The 20,893-nt window shown below is 66.1% G+C and overlaps 1 protein-coding gene across 1 annotated transcript; it reads left to right on the forward strand.

Annotated features, from left to right (window-relative positions):
* Positions 1–513: 513 nt before the first annotated feature.
* Positions 514–11,814, forward strand: ZNF469 (zinc finger protein 469). Its single transcript, XM_028092348.2, has one exon. It carries the CDS (start codon positions 514–516, stop codon positions 11,812–11,814), a length of 11,301 nt encoding a protein of 3,766 aa, XP_027948149.2.
* The last annotated feature ends 9,079 nt before the right edge of the window (positions 11,815–20,893 follow it).

Genomic DNA, 20,893 nt, shown 5'->3' on the forward strand with positions numbered 1-20,893 from the left:
GCCTGGCACAGCCTGGAAATGCACGTGCAGGCCCCACCCTCCGGGGGCTGACCAGAGGGTCCCCCAGGCAGGGCCAGCCACGCCAGGGACAGACTCTACAAGCGCAGCCTCACCTCCTCAGTTCCCACAGCTCTGGGCAGGCGAAGGCGGCCCCGTCCTCCTTCCTGGGCTGTTCCCCGGTCCCCCCAGGTTTCTCTCAGGCCACGCCGATGGGCCCCGCCACGGGGGCTCTGCAGGTCAGGGGGCTTGTGTGTCACATGGGGCCCTTGGGCCCTTCCACTCGTGGCCTGGCCGGGACCTAGCAGGGCTGGTTTGAGGGCGGCCAGGGGTCTTCTCAGACCCCCTCTGCCCCAAAGGGAAGCCTCCCCTGAGGGCAGGGGCTCCTGTGCAGCCCCCAGAGCATGCCCCTCACCCTGTGCTTTCCTTGCAGGCTCCATTCAGGACCATGAGAACAGGCTTCTCCAGGGGCCCCCTTGGACCACCACGTCCTCCCAGCGCCCAGAAGGAGGGGCCATGCCTGGGGAGCAGCCCCGCCGAGCACCGCCCCCAACCATGACCCGAGACCTGCAGCCCTGCCAAAGAGCGGGTGGCACGGGGGGCCCTGCCCAGCCCCCCGGTGAGGACGGTGCCCCAGCCAGCAGGACCGCCAAGGCCACGGGCAGCAGGGCCCAGGCAGTGGAGCCTCCAGAATCCCAGCCGTGGCAGGCCGGGGAGGTGGAGCCCAAGGCCCCGCTCCTGAGAACCCAGTCCCTGAGCAGCCCCCCGGGGAAGGGAGGCAGCCCCCAGGCCCCACTGGGGAGGAGCCACGCGCAGGCACTCACGCAGCAGGCCAGCAGGGCAGACGGCAGCCCCCAGCAGCTCTATAATCTGAACATCTCCGGCTCGAGGGCCAGACCCACCCTGGACAAGACTCCTGAGCGCCCACAGGGCGAGGACCCCGGGCCCCCAGAGGCGAAGGCCCCACCCACTCCAGAAGAGCTCAGTTTCCAAAGGTGCTTCCAGGAGACCCCCTCCAGCTTTACCTCCACCGACTATACCTCACCAAATGCCACCTCTGGGCCCCCACCCCTCAGGGCCGCCCCGGGCAGCAGGCCAGCCTCCTACTCGGGATTCCAGGCTGGCGGGGCTGACGGCTGGCCTCCCACTGTTGAGAACAGCTTCCCAGGTGCTAGATTCGAGGTCCCTGCGGCCAAGCCGGAGCCCTTTCCCGAAGGGGACGGCCCCAGGGCGGCCTCCTTCCAGTACCCCTTCCAGGCACTGCATGGGCCCGGCCCGAAACCGTTCCCCGAGGACACAGTCCCGCCCGAGTACGGGGAGAGAGCGCTGGTATTTGCCTTCCGCCAGCCCAGGGGAGCATGGCCAGAGGAAGCAGTGGGCACAGGCACAGCCTACCCCCTGCCCGCCCAGCCCGCTCCCCAACCCCCAGCCTGCTACCCTGGCCGGCCCGGCCTTGACCCCCCCAGTGACCTCGGCTGTGCTCCCCCACAACCTGGTGCTGCTCCCCCAGCCCCCAGCCCCTTCTCGGAGAGCACAGCCACCTTTCCGGACACTTTGCACAAGAGCCTGACCAAAGCCCTCCCTGAGAGACCGCCTTCGGCCCACGACGACAGGCTGGGAAGCCCCAGGGGGCCCCCAAACTCTCTGTCACAGAGGCACTTTCCTGGGCAGACCTATGGCAGTCCTGGGGCCAGTGGAGTGGGGACCAGCCCACGGTCTCTGGACACGGAGCTGGCCACCCCAGGGCCCCTGCCTACCAGACTGCCCCAGCTGTGGGACCCTGCTGCACCCCCTTACCCCACACCTTCCCTGGGCCCCCCAGCCACCACCAGGAACGCCTTCTTTGAAGGCCAGGCCAGCCTAGGCCTGCGCCTTGGCCTCCCCCGGAGCCCCCCACTGCCCTGGCCACAGGTGCTTCCAGCTACCGGGCCCAGCCCCCACCGCATGGAGGTGTTGAGCCAGCTGCCTTTCCCCGCAGGGGCCCCCGAGTGGCAGGGGGGCGGCCAGGGAGCCCTGGGTGCTGCCGGCAAGACTCCGGGGCCCGGGGAGAAGGTGGCTGTTCTGAGAAACAGCCCGGGCCGGCACGGTGGCGGATCCCCGGGCCTGTTTGCCTACAATGGGCTGAAGGACCCCGGAGCCCAGCCCCTGTTCTTTGGGGTGGCCCAATCCCAGGTCTCACCCCGGGCGACCCCCGGCCTGCCCCCGCCCAGAGTGGTGGGTGCCTCTCCCTGCGAGTCCCCGCTGCCCTCACCTGCCACCAACACAGCCAGCAACAGCTCCTGCTCTTCACTGTCACCACTGTCTGGCAGCCCAGCCAACCCCAGCTCGGAGGAGAGCCAGGCCCCCGGCCCACGCGGGCCCTCCGCCTTCTTCCACGGCCCCGCTCGCCCCCCGGAGACCAGCAGCCCCTACCCATCCCCCGAGCCCCCACACGCCGTCCCCATGCACTACCAGCCGGAGCCCGCCGGAGCCTTCCCTTTCCCTGCCGCAGAGGGACTGGGGGCCGAGGGCACCTTCAAATGCCTGGAGGAGGCCCCCTTCGCGGGTTCAGGCCCCGAGGTGGGCAGCGACAGCGGGCTGGAGGGCTTCCCCCGGGAGCCACCCCCCTACCCCGCCCACCACTTCCCCCTGAGCAGCGCCAGCCTGGACCAGCTGGACGTGTTGCTCACCTGCAGGCAGTGCGACCAGAACTACAGCAGTCTGGCCGCCTTCCTGGGCCACCGGCAGTTCTGCCGCGCGCTCCTGGCCAGGGCCAAGGATGGCCTCCCGCAGCCCCCAGGCCTCCCCGGCCCCCCCGCCACCCCCAAGGCCCCAGCTGGTGGGAACCCCAGCCTGCTCAGCCACCCCAAGACGGGCCCCTTCCTGCTAGGTGGGGACCTCCGGGCTGACGGCAAAGAGGACCCCCTGAGGACCAGCTTCCTGCCCGGCCTGGCCGCAGCCCCCTTCCCCCTCCCCGCCGCGGACCTGGACCCCGAGGACGACGCCAAGCTGGACAGCCTCATCACCGAGGCGCTCAACGGCCTGGGGTACCAGTCGGACAACCCCGAGATCGACAGCAGCTTTATCGACGTCTTCACGGACGAGGAGCCTTCCGGCCCCAGAGGTGCTGGTGCCGGGCAGCCCCCCAAGACCAGGGTGGGGACAATGCCGGAGAACAAAGCCCAGCCCCCACTCCCGGGCGAGGCCGCCCTGCAGGAACCCCAGGTCCCCCGCCCTGGGAATACAGGCTGCCCGGCCCGCAGCCGGCCCAAAACCCGCTCCCTGGGCCCAGCGCCCACAGAGGCAGACGGGGCTGGCCTGGCCAGCCAGCAGAGGAGAGGGAAGCGGTTTAAGTTGTTGCAAAAAGATCTGGACACCTCCCGCTCCACCAAGAGCCGGAAGGGCCCCCGAGCCGCTTGCCTGAGGCCAAGGAGGAAAGGCCCCGGGGCTGAGGCACCCCTGCCCCGCCCCCGGGACCTCAGGACCCCGGCCGCCAGGAGCCTCGCAGCTCCTGCCAGACAGGCCCTCCCGGTGGAGACCAGGAGCTCACAGCGCCTCCGCCTGTCCCCGGGGCAGGACTCCAGGAGGAGGCGGCTGCGGGGCGGCACCTGGAGCAAGGAGCTCATCCACAAAATCGTTCAGCAGAAGAACAAGCACCACAGGCGGCCGGGGCAGCGCCTCCCCCTGGGACCCTCAAGGCTGGCACCCAGCAGCACGGAGCAGGGGCTCCCAGAGCTCACCTGTGCCTCCGAGTCAGAGGAGGAGGACTGCTCGCGGCCACACCCGCACGGCTCCCACCTCCGAGGCCGACCCCGCCAGGGCTGCCGGCGGTGGCGCGGAGGCATGAAGCGGAAGGAAGTGGACGTGACCCCGGGCCCCAGGGAGGATGGGGGGCTGCAGAAACCCAGGATGGTCGTGAGGCAGGAAGCCACCCAGGTCGGGGGCTCCCCTGGCCCTGAGGAGAGAACCCCCAAGCATCTTCTGCAGGTTCCTGCCAGCACCAAGACCCCAGAGGAGAACCGTCTGGCACTAGACTTCCCCAGGGAGACCAAGCACCCCGGAACTGCTAAGGAGCTCCCCCCAGATGCCACAGAACTCCCCAGAGAGGCTCCGAGCTCTTCTCCAGCCTCCCGTGGAGGGGGGAGCCCCCACCCCCCAGCCCCAGAGCCGCAGGAGCCAGGCAGAGAGGACCCCCGGGTGTCCCACGGAAGTCTGCCAAGCGCTGCCCAGTGCACAGAGCCACCCCCCTCCCGGGACACAGAGGACCCCCCTGCCTACCCACCAGGAGAGCTGCTGGTGCCGGTCGCTCATGCCACTGACACCGCCTACCTTGAATCGGGTGCCCTCTTTTTGAAGACCCCTGATCTTGGCTGCAGCCCTGCTCTTCTTAACAGAGACCCTGTGGGGGTTCCACTTGCCAAAAAGGGGCCCCAGCCCTACAGCAGCCCCCCTAGCAAATTGTTCCTCGGACCCAAAGACCTGCCTGGCTGTCTCCAAGAAGACCTCTACTCCAAGCCCTTAGCGCCAGATGCTCCGCCGGCCGGCAGCACGCATCTGCCCCAGGACGGTGTGGACGCCAGTGCCCTCAAGCCAAAACCACCCAGGAGTCTACCCTACGCCACCCACGGGGGTCCCAGCAAAGCCGAATCACCGCTGACTTTGGAGTCCACACCACTCTTCCCGGGGCTGCCTGTGGGCAGATTTGACCCGCCCGCCTACAGCAGCCTGTCTGGAAGCAGAGACAGCCACTCCCTGTTGTTGTGCGCAGACCCTCCCCCAAGGAGACCCCAGTTAGAGCCGCCATACTCCCCGCTTCTGCCCGACAAGGGCTGGTCCCTGCTGGAGGAGTCCCCAGTGCTGGCCAGCCACATGGGTCATCTTCCTGACCTCCTGGGGGAAAAGGCGTTCAGTAGGAGGTGCCCCGGGGAAGGGGCAGTGGCCGCCAGCCCTCCACTTCTGCCTGGCAAGCTCAGCGAATGTGGCCTTGCTTTTATGGGCAACCTGTCCGAAGATGAATTAGAAATCAAAAGACTGGTCGCCGAATTAGAGAGTCAGCTGCAGAGTAAAGGGGTGCCCGAGGCCCCAGAACTGCTGTGCACGGCTGGGCAGGCAAGCAGGACGCACGCGGGCATAGGGGCGCCTCTGCCCACCCGCCAGGCCGCCTTGCCCCCCAGGGACACCTTCTCCGAGGCCAACCTCACCGGCCTTGGGGAGTTGACTCCATGCCCAGAAGGGGCAGAAACAGCAGTGGCCACCAGGGAAGGGGGGCCGGGGAGCGCCCAGGAGGAGTGGCCCTCCCCCGACCCAGGAGAAGCAGCCCTTTCCCCCCCTGCACGTGCAGAAGGGGCGTCTGGGGCTCCCAGAACGCTCGGTGGGGCCAACCGCAACTTCCGAGCAGTACAGAGAGCCAGAGTCTCGGAAACAGGCCCCCCGAAGCCCGAAGGGGACTGCGGGGTCCACGCGGAAGTCTCTCTGCCCGGCTCTGGAGAGCTGTTCAAGCCTCCACTGGATGTGAGGAGCTTAGCCAAATGCAGCCCAAGCTGTGAGCCATTACATCCAAAAAATAACAGGGCTGCCAAGATGCACCCAAGCCACGCTCTGCTGCTCCCTCCCTGCTCACAGGCAGGTGGGCCCTGCCAAGAGCCCCCTGAGCGGGAAGCGTTTCGCAACCCACTCGCCCATCTGGCACCCGGCTTGGTGCCTCAGGGGGCCACCCCGTCTTGTGGTGTCAGTCATAGCGATGCCCCCAAAGGATACTCTGTAAGCAGGGCAGGCCAGCCAGAAGGAGCACGCCTCCCCCATGCTGGGGCGGGGGGCCCTGGCCTTAAGGGTAATGAGGAGTCTGTAGCCGTGGGGGCCTCCCCAAGTCCTGCCTGCATGCCCAACAGCAGTCCTGGCAGGAGGCCCCAGGACCCAGCCACGAGCCCCCTCCGTCAGCTGCAGCTCCTGGTGGCCAGAGCGGCTGGGAAGGAAGAAGACGCCTTGGCCTCACAGGGGCCCCCACCTGCTGGCACCCAGAGCCCTCGGCGCAGTGAGCCCTCAGATCCGGAAGGGGACAGCGTGGAAGGTGGGGACGTCCCCGCAGCGGCCAGATGTCAGTTGGGGCCTGAGGCTGATGGACATCTGAACTCCCTCGGCCAGGCTGAGAAGCCTGAGGACCGAGACAGAGCCGGCAGACTGCAGCCAGATAAGTGGGGGAGTCCAGTGGGGCTGGACAACCTCCTCACAGTCAGTGCCAATGCTGAGACCGCCCTGGCCAGGCTGGCCAGGGATGCGCACCAGCTAGGGGGACAGCTCCAGGGAAACGGCCTGGTCTTGGGCCTTCAAAAAGAGGCCTGGGCCACCCCAAGCCTTTCCTCGTCTAATGCAGAATCTTCGGTACCGGCCTTGGTAGCAGCCCACGTCCAAAATGGGCCTGAAGCCCGGGCTTCAGAGGAGGCGGCCAGCCCAGGCCTTGAGAAGCAGCGGCTGCTCGCTGGAGACAGCCCTGCTCCCCCCATCAGGGACCTGACCACCTGTGTCCCCTTGCCTGCTTCTGCAGCCACCTCCATTCCCTCTGGCCTGGAGCCCCTGCCCCAGGAAGACCCTCCTACGGGACCTTCGGGTGGGCTGAGGGGGCTGCTCCCAGCCCCTCCGTCCTGCGGGGATCCCGCCAGCCCGCAGCTCCTCCCAGGCCCTTCTCCTGCCCGGCCCGCTCCGCAGAGGGCTGACGGCACCCCAGCCAGCACAGATGCTGGGGCTGGACCACCTGCAGCATCTCCCCCATCTTTGAGGACAAGCCCCCGTGGCTTCAAGGAAAGCCTGGCTCACCACCCCCTCCTGGGCAACCACAGCCCCCTGCAGGACCCTCCCTCGGGCCAGCCTGGCTTCATCAGAGTCTTCACTCCTGCCCAGGGGGGGGACCACCCTGAAGGCAGCGTGTCAGGGCCGCTAGAGAGCTCCAGGAAGGAGAAGCCCAGGAGCTGTCCTGCCTCTGTCGCCTGTTCTCCCCCCGTGAGGCCCACCTCCCCGAGAGGGACCATGAACGCCCCGGCCCTGCCCGACGTTCTCACCACAGATGGCACGGGGGCCGTCAGAGGCCCCGGGGTCAGCCATCCAGACCGCCACGGCGGGGGAGCCCCACCCCACACCAGCCCCAGCGGGATGCCCACAGGCCCCACCTCCCCAGACCCCCCAAGCAACAGGGAAGGCCAGGGTGTCACCACTGTGCCCGCCGACCCTTCCACACGGGGGCCCACGGGGCCAGACTCCTGGGCCTGCCAGGAAGACAAGGCGGGGGCTGGCCGCTCTGGAGCCATGACAGCCCCTGGAGCTGACACCACAGACCCCGCCCTCACCTGCCCGTCCACGGAGCTCCGCCGGGGCAGAACCACGTCTCCCAGCAGCACAGCCCGGGACTCCAGACCCAGCTCCTCCCAGAGTGTCAGAACTGTTCACCGCACACCCCAGAGGGACCCCCTCAGTCCGCAGGGTACCAGACAGAAGCCTGTGTCCACAGACATTGCCCCCCGGGAGGACCGGGCCCCCGGCAGGCGGCCCACAACCTGTGAGGTGTGCGCAGCCTCCTTCCGCTCCGGGCCGGGCCTGAGCCGCCACAGAGCCAGGAAGCACGGGCTGCACAGGGGCCCCCCCGCCCCGCCCGGCCCCCGGCGCCAGGCGTGCCAGCCCCCAAGGAAGGAAAGCCTCAGGGCACCTGGGAAGGAGAAGCCAAGGCAGGCGCAGAGCGGTGCCGGCCATGCCAGTGGGCCGCGTCCTGACCGGGGTGCAGAGGCTCCTGAGGACGCGTCAGGCCCTCAGACGGCCAGGGGACTCGGTGCGGGGCACACCCTAGGCTGCTCCCCCAGCCGGGAACCACACCCCCCAGGCCCGGGTGAGCCGGGAGTGGACATGAGGCCTGCAGAGCCCAGGAAGCAGGGCCGGCTGGTGAGGGACAAGCGCTGTCCCAAACAGGCAGACAAAGGAGGCGTCCAGCAGCGGGGCCAGGCACCCGAGGACGTCTCCAGCAAGTCAGAGGGGAAGTCGCAGGAGAAGGGCAGAAATCCCAGAGCAAGAAGGTTCCGGGAGGCGAGGAGTCCTCCAGTCTGTCCAGATGGAAGCCGCTGGGGTCCATCCACCACAACCGCCAGTCCCCCGGGGCCTCCAGGTGGCCCCCTCTCAGCGCGGGCCCAGCCGGACGCTGACGCCTCCTGGCCCTCGGTGACGGAGAACACAGTGGACACAGACCCAGAGGAGACGCCAGCACAGAGGTCACCCGGGGATTGGGTGGCCCGTGCGGAGGGGATGGAGTGGGCGCCTCCTGGGGACGGGCCGGGGGGACAGAAAACAGCCGTGGCCAGGGGGTGCTGGGGTCCCAGGGAGGCTGGAACATCGGATGTCTACAAAGAGCTGTCGTGGGCAGCCGGGACTGAGCCTGCAGGGGACCGCAGAGCAGCGGAGAGCAGGTCAGGGCAAGGAGTCGGGGAGGGGCACGGACCCCCCACAAGCCCCCCCGGCCCTCGGGAGACTGGCAGCTGCCCCCTGAGCCCCCTGCACAACCCAGAAGTGCAGGTCGGGGTCCAGGAGCGTGCGGGCACCGCTCCCGAAGCCCACAGCCCGGGTCTCGGGGACCCTCTGAGCGTGTTTGATGATGACGCCTCCTTTTCGCAGCTCTTCCCTCTGGGCGACCGCTTGACTCGGAAGAAGAACCCCCGTGTTTACAGCAAGCGCTGTAAAAAGCCGAGGGCCCCGCCCCCGCTGGAACCCCATAGCGAGATGGGGGGCAGCATCGTGCTGGCCTCCACCCGCCTGCCCACAGACCTCAGCGACTCGGGGTCACTCTGCCTCTCCCACGAGGACCCGTGGGGTGACGAGGCCATGGGTCTGCCAGAGTCCTTCCTGCTGGAGGGCTTCCTGAGCAGCAAGGTGCCCGGCATTGACCCCTGGGCCCCCAGCCCCCGCCTGTGGGCCCTGGAGGCCGACCCAGAGGTGGACTGTGCGGAGGACGTGCCCCCCCGCCACGCGGAGGACCGCCGGTCAGAGAACATTCCCGAGCTGCACATGGTCCCGGCCTCTTGGAGAGACCTGGACCTGCAGGCCCCCGCCGAAGGGATGGCCTCTTCCCTAGGAGACAAGAGCCCGGAGCCCCCCAACCTGGAGCAAGAATTGGCCCTTGAGATGCTCAGCGCCAAACTGGAGGTGCGAGACCTATGCTTCCTGACGCCCTGTGACGACCACGTGGGTGTCCTCAGCACGAGCTCTCTGGACTTCGGGGCCACGGTGAGCCCCCAGGAGCCGCAGAGCCCAAGGCCGGCAGGTGCAGCCGGGGCACGAGGGGCGCCGGGCAGGGAGCGGCACGCCAAGGCCAGGAGGGCATCCTACAAGTGCAAGGTGTGCTTCCAGCGCTTCGGCGGCCTGGGCGAGCTGGACCTCCACAAGCTGGCTCACAGCCCCGCGCCACCTCCCACCTGCTACATGTGTGTGGAGCGCAGGTTCGGCTCCCGCGAGTTGCTGCGGGAGCACCTGCAGGAGAAGCACGTGCAGAGCAAGGCAGGGCGCTGGGCCTGCGGCATGTGCCTGAGGGAGGTCGCCGACGTCTGGATGTACAATGAGCATCTGCGGGAGCACGCCCTGCGGTTCGCCCGCAAGGGGCAGGCGCGAAGGTCCCTCGGGGACTGGAAGGGGGGCCAAAGTGTCGCTCGCTTCCTGGGCAGCATCACGGGACAGGCGTCCAGACCCAGTGGGGGCAAACGCTCGATGGGCAAGTCCAACGGGGGCCCCGCAGAGGCGTCGGGGAGACAGCCAGGGGCCGGGAAGGAATTCCAGAGGGAGAGGGTGAAACCCAAGGCTCCTGCCCACGACTCAGCAGATGGGGCTTTGGCTGACAGCAGCCCCACGGCCTGCGGGAACCCCACTCTTCCCAGCGGCTCCTGCAAGACGTCCCCCAGCCTGTCCCCTGAGCCCTGCTCCGGCAGCGAGCCGCTCCTGCAAGCCCTCCCCGTGCACCAGGGCTGCAAAGACCCGTCCCGGGACTGCCACCACTGCGGAAAGCGGTTCCCCAAACCCTTCAAGCTGCAGCGCCACCTGGCGGTGCACAGCCCTCAGCGCGTCTACCTGTGCCCCCAGTGCCCGCGCGTCTACCCGGAGCACCAGGCGCTGCGCGCGCACCTGGGCGGGGCGCACGGGGTGCGGGGGGAGCTGGAGCTGCCGCACACCCCGCTCTACGCCTGTGAGCTCTGTGCCGACGTCACGCACATCAGCAAGCGCTCCTTCGTCTGCAGCTCCTGCAACTACACCTTCGCCAAGAAGGAGCAGTTTGACCGCCACATGGACAAACACCTGAGGGGCGGGCAGCAGCCCTTCACGTTCCGCGGCGTGCGGCGGCCTGGCGCCCCCGGCCAGAAGGCGCCGGCCCGCGAGGGCACCCTGCCCAGCAAACGGCGCAGGGTGGCCGTGCCCGGCGCCAACGGGCCTCTGTCCTGGGGCCGCAGCCACCCCCAGAGCGAGGGGTCACTCGCAGCCCTGCTCCAGCCCTGCCCAGAGGCAGCTCCTGGCACCACCAAGGGGCAGCCCAGGACCCCAGAGAGGCCTGTAGAGCCCGTGGGCCACCCGGTCACAGGGGGTGACGTGCCCTCTGACCTCCAGGAACTGCCACCCCCAGCTCTGTCTCCTTTCCCGGTGGCCTCCGCTGATGGCCAAGGTGGCCACAAGCCGGATGGGGCCCCGGGGAGGTCCGAAGGTGAGGCTTCTCCGGGCAGCCCTGGGCCTCTTCTCCAGCAGACTCTCCCGCTGGGGGGCTCTGTGCCCCAGCCAGGGGCCAGAGGCCAAGATGTAGAGGAAAAGAGGGCTACTGGCCCATTCTCAGGGAAACGCAGGACCCCGAGTGCCCCTGACCATTGCCTGGAAGCCCCCTCCCTGCTCCAGAAGGAGAAGCAGCTGTCCACAGGCCACACGGTGCCTGAGGGGGGCACAGGGGGGCCCTCCCACAAGGGCAGTGCCGTCAAGCCTTGGGGCTGCCGGAGTTCATCAAAGGACAGGTCGGCCTTGCCCACCCCCAGCAAAGCTCCCAGGTTCCCGGTGCAACCGAAGAAGGTCGTGGCCAGTCCGACACCCAGAGAGCTAGCCCATGGCACTGAGGACAGGCCAAAGTCCACCACCCTCAAAGCCAAGCCGAGCCCCAACTCCCAGGGTGGTGGAGGCCCACGGCACAGCACCAAGACAGCAGGGGGCAGCCAGCCCCAGCCAGCCAGCGGGCAGCTCCAGAGTGAGACAGCCACCACCCCAGCCAAGCCCAACTGCCCAGGCCAGGGCCCCGCCCCAGACAAGCACCCTCCTCGAGCCAAGGGCTCTCCCAAGGGGCCAAGGGAAGCTGGTGACCAGGGGCCCCGAGGGAGCCCGGGCACCAGGGCGGACGGGGAGGTCAGCGAGAAGAAAAGGAAGGGCCGGGCCCCGGGGCCAAGCAGGAGTGAGAGTGTGGGGAGCTTGGGGAGAGCCCGCTTGGTCCCTGAAAAGCCGCCCCGGGCCCCCCGAAAGCAGGCGACACCCAGCCGTGTGCTCCCCACCAAGGCCAGGCCCAGTAGCCAGAACAGCAGGATACCACCCCAGCCCTCGGAGCAAGGGCAGGCGGGCCCCAGACACACCCTCGGGGACTGCAGACGCAGCAAGGAGGGGCAGGGCAAGGCCTGCCCCCAGGGGAGGCCCCTGCACAGACCCCCCAAGAGGGACAGAGCTGTCCATGGTGCTGAACCTGCCGACCCCCGTGCCTGCAGGACCGCCGCGTCCCAGAACGACCTCCTCAGCCAGCTCTTTGGGCAGCGACTGACCAGCTTCAAGATCCCGTTAAAGAAGGACCCCCCCGAGTAATTTATAGCCGCGAGTGAGTACCTGGGAGCAGAGCTGGAGCAGCCCAGCACGCGGGGGCTCCTGTCTATGCTGACGAGCCCCAGTCCCCTGAGGGTGTTGGACTGGGGCCACATGGCGATCCGCCTGACTTACGCAAGCGCTCGGAGTCTGGCGTTAGGGCTGAGACTGCGATACTTTGAGCAGGGCCTGGGGTGGACAGCAGTCCCTTTCTAGATGGAAGGTGAGGTTGAGCCCCTTGGAGACCACGCAGCTCTTTTCTCGGTACCAAGAACTCGAAGAGCGAGCCGACCCCGCCCGTGTGCCCCATTGCCCAGGCGCAGTAGGCCACAGACGCCTCATCTGAAGGTTTGCACGGGGCTCCCCACCCCCCGTCATCTAGTGGGGAAGTGAGTCGAGGCCACCTGCGCTCAGGTGGCGGCAGGCTCCCCTTAGTCTTCTTGCTGCTGTTGCTGGAATGGCCGCATGCGGGGGCAGGGCTGTCCCCTGCAAGAGCTGTTTGTGGGCCCCCAGGGCGCACCTGGCTTCTCTGACCGCGGGGTGGTGGCAGCCGCTGTCTGGGCTGCTGACAGAAACGCCGGTCTCTGGTGCACCTTGCCCCCTGGGGACTGGGTTCCCGTTGGGAACGTGGAGAAAGCTGCTCACCAGCCGGCTCCCGCCGTCGCCGGGTCTCCATCCCCAGTCCCCCGGCCTCCGCCGATGCCCTTTCTAGAGCCTTCCTCCTCACAAGGAGCTCTCCGCTGCAAGTATCAGCAATTTTACTCTGAATTTCTGGTGCTATTTCATGTTGTAATGTGAATTCAGGCTTCCTTGGTGCGTTTCACCTGGGGGATTGGGCGGGGGGACCGGCTGGGGAGGCGCACGATGGCCCACAGACACCGGCGGCCCCGACAAGTCTTTCGGTGGCTCCCCCGCTGCCGGCAGGCTCCAGCCCCCCGGGGGTCGCGGTCCGCAGTCGGAGCAGCCAAGTGGGACACTGTGGGCCGGGGCGTGGTGCCGCGGCCCAGTCAGGGAGGCAACTCATGCACTGACATGACCCAGGGGTTGGCGCGCATGTCCTGTTGATGGAATCGTGTCTTCAAAGGGGGCAGGAGGGTAGGAGAGGCTTCCTTCTGTTCTTAGGTATCTCTGAGGTTCGTGGTTTGTGTCGTTCTGTTTTTGTTTTTTTTTTTGTTTTTTGTTTTTTGTTTTTTTTCTTTTTTACCTTGGGTGCAACATGTGTGTCAAAAGTTTTTATTTTGATTTTTTGAAAGAGACCAAATTGGGCCCAAATTGCCTTTCTCGAAGGTGCTGTGTGCACTCAGAACGCCTTTAGTGCTGATGAATAAAACACGGGGACTCTGAGGTTGTACTGTGCGAATCATAGTGAACTCATCCTGTCAAATATATCCTCACTATTTTCACAGAGACCCTCTGGCTGTGGCATCTGTCCTCCGGCCGCCCCCCGCCCACCACCTGCCCCACACAAGCCCAGGGCCTGGCTCATAGAGCATCGGCTTCAGCGGACGCTTCCGTCCCTACAAAGCCGCGCCCGAGCGGCCAAGCGCCCCTGGGCTCGTGGACATGGCTGGGGCCCCTGGGGGATCAGAGTGAGGAGGTAAAGTGTTGGGAAATCATCAGCATGGCTCAGTTTGGGGGCCCCGGGACAGCAGCAGAGGCAGTACGAAGGGTCAAAGCGGGAGACACCACCCCACCGCAGGCTCAGACCCTGGGGCCCACCGTGTCCTCAAGACAACCCTCAAAGACCCCAGCGTCTGCAACAAGTGCCTGGAGAGCAAGCAGGGCTGTCCAGAGTCAAGCACCCATCCCGTCCTGCCCCTGACCCGGGGCACGAGGGGCACTCAGAGCAGGCCCCCACAATATGTGTGGGGGAGGGGAGGGGAGCCACAGAGAGGGGGGCCTACACGTGGAGCCGTACCTGGGATCCCAGCACTTCTGCCCAAGCCCACGGGGCCCCCACCCACTCCTGCTCACCTTCCTTGGCCAGGAACACCCTTCCCAGGTGCTCCTGTTCAGTCCAAGCCCCTCCCAGCCATGCAACCCCCGCCCCGGGGGCCCGGGCCACCCTCTCACATGGACCTGCCTACTGTGTGCTGCCCTTGGGGGCTTCCAGACAGGTTCTGTGGCGAGCTGGGGTCTTTGGTCTCCTCGGGGGTCTCTGTAGCAGGGCCTCAGAGAGGGGGGCACAAAGGGGCTCAGGGTTGGAATTTGGGGTTAGGGTGGAGTGAGTCTGAGCTGTGTTGGCAACAGCCATCTGGTGATTTGGGGATGCAGACCCCTGGGGCCCGGTGGGGTCTGCAGCACTGGGCGCCTCTGTTCAACTCCCCAAACCTGGGGCAGCCGGGGACCATCCCAGTCCCAGGGAACGGCAGGGAAATTCCAGGCTCCACCCCAGATTGCAAATCCGACTCCGACGCAGCCGGCGCCCGCCTGGCCGGCAGGTGGCAGCATTGGCCCAACTCCATGGCTCGGGCAGCTCAGCTGCCCAGGCCCTGCAACCGGCACAGGGGCGCCCTGACCTCATCGACAGGCTCAGAGACACACGCTTACTGCACAGCTTCACCCACACCGCCACTGGGGCCCACAGACCCACACACGGACAAACACCACCTCACCCCGACTTGCTGCAAGGTGAGTGACACAGGTGCATCCGGTGTGGGGAACCTGGCCTTCCAGAGGGCCCCGTGCGTGCGCCCCAGAGCACCCCGTTTGATTCACAGGACAGGGCTGGACAAAGACGAGGGGGTTGGGTCGGGAGCAGCCCAGGCACAGGCCCCATACAGGGACCGCAGCTCCCTCAGCCCCCGAGGGCCTGGCTCGTCCCCTCTAGGAAGCCAGCATGCCTGCTTGCCCCACGACTGCAGGTCCCTCTGGGAGCTGCCCCAAGGCAGGCAGGATGGGCAAGGGGACACCAAATGTTAGCAACAAGGTCACATAAGTGGCTGTATTTTTCAGTCGCATCCTATACTAGGCTGAAAGCCCGACCCCAGTGACCCCTTGGCCCCACCAGCCCAGAGACAGGGTAGGAGAGATGGTTCCTGGGACCAGGTGAGGGAGTGCAGGTGCAGGGACGGGACGGGCGAGCCCCTGGATGTGGGGGGTCGGGGCACTGCCCGTGGACCGGCCACCGGAGGGAGGGAAGCTGGTGGTAGGAGCAGGCATGCCCACCTCCTCCCCCAGGCCCCATAAAGGAGGAGGCCTCCCACACAGCCACAGGCTTCCCGCGGCATATCCGCTCAGGGACACCCCGCCCCCACCCCGGAGAACACGGTGGGGTCAGAATCCTGCCTCCCGGGGAGAGTGTGTAGACGGCCACACTCACACAGTGGGAAGACTCGGGACCAAAACAGACCCACAGAGACAGTCTCAGGAGTGAAGAGCCTCCGGAGAAGGACTGACCCTTTGCACTCTGGGGTGCTCCCCGGTGTTGGGGCTCCTCGAAGCACCCCGAGAGGATGGGACTTGGGGACCGCTGGGTCCTGTCCGTGTCCTCTGTGAATGTGGCGCATGTGGGCTCTGGAGCTCCAGCCCTGAAGCCACGTCCCCCCGGCCCCATTTCTCTACCGGTCCAGTGGGTAGGCAGCAGGCAGCTCATTTCCTGGGAATGTGCCCTCAGGGCCCCAGGGCCCCCGGCAGGACTGTAGCCCTGGGAGTGGCATGCTGAGGCCCTTGGGGCCACCTCTCCTTCCCAGCCGCTCCAGGCCCGGGTGCCCAAGGCCACGGCCCCTTTCCCACAGGACAGCCTCCCCCTCACCTGCAGCCCCCAAGCAGGGAGCTGGGCATTCCCCAGGCCCAGGGGTTGGTGGGTTTGGACCAACCGCCCAAACTGAAAGACCCACAGGCCCATCTCTGGGGCAGTGCGCTGTGCCCTACGGGGAGTACGAAGGGGCAGCAGAGCCCTGGGTGGAGCCGGAAACCATCTCCTCTAGACCTCAGCTCTCCCGGCCATCAGTGGACACGAGAATCACCAAAAAGTATTCCAGCCAGGGGCTGTCTCCAAGGGGTGGCCTGCTGGACCCAGCCAGGTCTCCCTGGCGCTGCCTGGACCCTCTCCCCACGGCTGTCCCCCGGCCTCGGGCCTTTGCCCGGCCAGCACGTCCTCTTTGTGGCCCCAGAACCACCGCAGTGCCCCGTCCGCCCTCCCTGCTTGCTTTATAGCACATCGCACCCTGCCACGTGCCCCCTGGCCCACTCCTCCCCCGTGGCCACGGTCCCGCTCCCGCCAGACCTCTAGTGACGCGCTGTGCGCGTGTTGTCCGCAGCCGTCCCTGCGCTGCGTCAGGCAGGGGTTCCCTACGTGTTTGGGGTGGGAGGAAGGGAGGAAGGGCGTAGGGTAGGAGGGGAGGCAGGAAGCGGTGGGGAGAGAAGGAGAAAGGCAGGAGGCCAGTGGGGACGCGAACCTTTCCTATCTGGTGATGTCACATGACCCCAACTCTCAGAGATGGGGAAATATCCAGATAATGTTTCCTGTCTGTGCCCAGGACGGCCTTGCCTGGCGGGGGAAGTGGCCACACGTGGGCAGTTGCGTGAACGGGTGGCCCTCGCTAACCCCCGAGGACCGTCTGCAGATGAGAACCGTCATGTCCCGGGATGTCCGAGATGCTGGTCCGGCGTGGTCCCAGCCCCGCTCGCTCTGTCCCTCAGGCATGCCGGAGATCAGATAGGGTCCCCAGCTGTGGGTGCGCTGCCAGAGCCCCGCGATGGGGGCCACGGAGGCAGCAGCCCACCCCCCACGCCCGCCCGCCCCGGCTGGCCGGGGCGGCACCTCGTTGTCGCCAGAGCTGTCTGGGCTCCTCCCCTGCCCCTCCCGCAGGCGGCCTCCTGATTCCTAACTTAATTTATTTTGACATCCTCGCTGCCGTTTGACCTCCTTACGGAGTCACGTGGTGCTTAAAACTCATTATCCCCCCATTGCAACAGGAAGTTAATTAAACCCTTCACAGAGCCAGTGTTGATGAATGTCAGGACGGGCCTCCGGCGGACCGGTGTGGGGGTGGGGGGTGGGGGGTGGGGAAGCGAGGCCGGGCCCCGGCAGGGGCCACAGACAGAATCTGGGTCCCCCTTCCTCCAACTCGGCCACCAGTGTCCATTCTGGAACAGAGCGTGTGGATTCCCCAAGGAGGACCTGGCTCGGCCACTCACCTGTTACATGGCCTTGGGCGACTGGCTTACTTGACTCCTCTGAGCCTCAGTTTACTCTTCCGGCAAGTGGGAATGCTAACAGTCCCTTCCTCAGAACGCCGTTATGAGCAGGCACTGCGCTGACCTGTTTGTGCTCATCACGGCCCCGCACCAGGGAAGCCCGCGGCATGGCATGGGCATAAGGTGATGGAGCTCCGGGGGGACAGGAGAGACCGGGCCCTGCGAGCTGGAGCAGAGACAAGAGCCCGATCTTGTCTGGGAGCAGGAAGGGGCTTCCCTGGGGAAGGGTGCACCCGGCAGCAGGAACAGCTTGTGCAAGGGCCCTGTGGCCACAGGACATGGGAAGAGGTTCAGCGGAGAAGGTAGAATGGGGCAGGGCTGAGCCCAAGGCTATCACTAATGGCTTCTGGGAAGGTCCCACTGGCTTCAGTCTGCAGCAAGGGCAGCAGTGGCCGTGGGGGACCAGCAGGGTGGGCAGTGGCAGGGGGATGGGCATAGGGGCTTGGAGCGGGGTGGGGTGCCAGCACTATCACGGCTATAAGCAGGTAAAGTGCCCGACAGGGGGAGGGCAGTGTCTCAGGAAGAAGTCCCTTCATCTGGCCTGGCCTCCAGATGCACTCCTCCATCAGCTCGGCGCCAGGCTTCCCCCAGGCTCTGCACCTGCTCTTCCCTTGCCCTCCACTCTTTCATGAGCATCCTCTTCATCCTTCAAGGGCCACCTTAAGTTTCCAGAATATTCTGTGACTCCCTTGGTCATAGCCCGGAAACCAGTACAGGGCCTGGCACATGGGAGCCCGTTCCCCCCCGACCCCCCACGACTGCCCAGCCTGGGGCAGCCCTCCTGGGGGGCGGGGCAGCACAGCACATGCCCACAGCCAGCCCTCCCACAGGTCAGAGGGCAGAGGTAGACCAGGACATCAAGACCAGAGGAGCCCTGCGGGGTCACACCCCCCACCCCCACTTACATACAAGGAAACCAGAGACCAGATTGGGGTCAGGGTCGCACCCTCCAAAATGGCAGAGCCAGGATTTGGACCCAGTTCTCCCTGCTCCCAGGCCAGGCTTCAGCCCACAGGCGCTGGAGTTCGGCTGCCCGGGGTTGCATCCCAGCTTTACCTCGTCTGAGCTATAGGACCACTCTGAGGCTCAGTGTCTTCATCACCACCACCATAGCCCTCCAGGTACTTAAAAACAAGTCTTAACGTGTCCCAGGCCCAGCTCAGCCACTTTCTGCGGGGGTGACTCTGACGTCCCAACCACCGGAGCAGAGCACAAGGACGTCGTGAGAAAATAGGAACCAGCCCGAAGGAAGGGCTCACAAAGGTGGGGGGCACAACGATGATGACATCGCCCCTAGAGCCAGCACCCCGGTCAAAGCCATGCCCAGGAGGCTTCTGGGGAGCTTTGCAACCCTAGTGGGCAGCTGCCCAAAGCTCAGATCCAGGGAGCAAGGAAAGCCAGGCTGCAGTTGGGCAGCCCAGCTCCACGTCGGGTACTGACAGCCCTGCATGCAGGCTGAACGCAGTTCTGTTTTCTCCACCAGGGGCTTTTGGACGGGAACCCTGGCGCTCCTTGCAGACATGCAGGGGCAGGCGGAAACAGGTTCACAATGGGCAGCCCGTGGGGAATGGAGGTGGACACTCTCAGCCACCCCACACGCTGCTTCCCCTCTCCCACCTGATCAGGGGCCCGTGCAAAGCTGCACTCGCATGTCACCTTCTCCAGGCAGCGTACCCTGAATTCCCCAGGCAGAGGTGGTTGCTCCTACTCTGGGCTCACACAAGGCCTTCCTTTGGACAGGGTTTCTTGCTCCTTGTTCCTGAGTAGGTGCTCATCATCAACAGACCTCCCCCGAGGGGTAGCAGCCTGTACCAGCGAGGCCCTATGGCATTGCCGCTGGTCCTAAGCAGGCTGTGGTTTCCTCTTCTGGGGCCATGGGGTACCCCTCCACACACCCGACAGGGCAGATAGAAGGGGCAAAGTTCAGGAGAAAAGTGCTCCAGAAACAGCTCTGTCCTGGGTCAGGACTGTCCAGGCGCTTCAGAGCTGTGTGACCCATGCAGGTATGTGGGGCTCCACACTTGGGAAGGCCCCGCGCTTGGTTTAATGTGCTATTTGGCTGCCCTGAAATTCTTAATTTTTAAACAAGAAGCTCTACGTATTCGTTTTGCACTGAGCCCCCCGGATGGTCGTCAGTCCTAGTCAGCAGGCTCTGTTCCTGACCCACCCCTGCCTCTAAGGCACTGGAGAGCTGGACGAGTCCTTCCCTCAGGGCCCGGGGTTTGTAAACTGTGTATGGGAAACAAGCAGCCAAAGTGACTCCTTCTCCTGCGGCCTAGACAGGCACCGCGGATGGGGCATGGCTCTCACTCCCCTGCAGACCCTCTGCAGCCTGCTCAGCGCAGGTCCCCAGCCATCTCAGCAGCACCCGCCCGGATGCCACCGGCTGTGCGTGGAGCCTCACAGCCCCCTCCTCTAGGGCTCCTCCCCGCTCCCAGGTCCCCATCCTGTAAAGAGGCCCTGCTTTGGGAGTGACAACAAGGCCCAGTGGGAAGCCCAGACAGGTGGGGGGCCTCATTCAGTTGACAAATACTGTGGGTATTTGTCTCTGGGCTGAGGGAACCAGCCAACCATGGCCCCCACTCTCCCCAGAGAGGGGTGCTGGAGGAAGGCTGCCCCCACTGGCCCTGGGCAAGGAGCAGGAAGCGCTGGTGAGCCATGTGACCCTGGGCCAGGACCTTGGCCTCCTGGCATCAGGGTTCCCATCCGTCCAGTGGTGGATATGTGGACCTGGGTGGACCTCAGACTCCCTCTCTGCCCGCCACTGTCCTGCCCAGAGGCCCCTTGAGAGCAGGGGTGGCGCAGGGGAGAGTGCCCAGGCTCCAGGGGTAACCCTTCTCCTCCTCCCTGGGGCGGGGGCTTAGCTAGCAAGGGTCACATGGAGGGGGGATGTCTCATAGGCAAAGTGCACAGAACACAGCCAGCCCCTGAAGGTGACAGTTGTGATGATTATCTGCTGTCAGGTGGGTGGGTCAGCCGTCTGTCTGGATGGGCCACCCAGGTGTCTTTGCGAAGAAAGGTCTTCTGCTTAGCCACACTAAGCCTAGGCCGCACTCACCCCCTATTTCTTCTGAATATGGGACAGAGGGAGCAAGTACCAACCAAATGCAGGCCAAGAATATTAAAATAAAAGAATGCAATTCAACTTGGGGGCACAGCTCCTAAGGCTGTGTGACTTGAGCTGCCCTGGAAAATGGGGGGCCTCTGGGATCCTATGAACATATCCCAAAAGACAGGAGAGACAGTGTCCGTTTCCAGGGCTAGAACAGACAGTACTGACCCTGTTCCAGGCCGGGAGGGGACGCGGGTGTCCGCTCAGCCCATGGAGGGGCCTCCTCCCCGGGCCTCCAGCAGGGGCAACTGGGGAGTCAGGGCCTGCCGAGGGGCAATGCCCGGGGTAGGGGGGGAAAGCTGCAGCAGGGACAGGATGCTGGCTTCCGCGCCCTCCCCGACTTCCAGCCAGACCGGAGCCCAAGGGAGGAGGGCCCGAGGTCCCTGCTCTCCATTTGGGGGTCGCAGCCGCCGGAGGCGGCGGACCCCAGGAATGCTGTTTCCACCTCGGTCTCGGACGGAAGTCCCCACCCGGCCACAGCCGACTCCACACCCCAAATCTGACCCAAGACACTGTGGGGCGTCAAGGCCTCGGGCTTCCTGACCCGGCCCTTACTGCCCGCGTCCCTCAGGCGGAGGGGGCTGCCGTGGAGTGCAGGGGTCCTGGGCGGGGCCGAGGGCCTGGGGGCGGAGCCATGAGAACCCTGGGGCGGGGCGAGGGGGGGTGAGCAGAGCCAGGCGGGGTTAGGCTTGGGGGCGGAGCTAGCGCCGAGGGGGCGGGCCCAGAGCGGCCCGAAGCTCGGCTGGACCCAGTGCCGCGGGGCGGCGG

This window comes from Eumetopias jubatus, unplaced genomic scaffold (genome assembly GCF_037043125.1).
Source record: "Eumetopias jubatus isolate StellerSeaLion01/CBP00866 unplaced genomic scaffold, mEumJub1_p1.0 scaffold_10, whole genome shotgun sequence".
Taxonomy (NCBI): domain Eukaryota; kingdom Metazoa; phylum Chordata; class Mammalia; order Carnivora; family Otariidae; genus Eumetopias; species Eumetopias jubatus.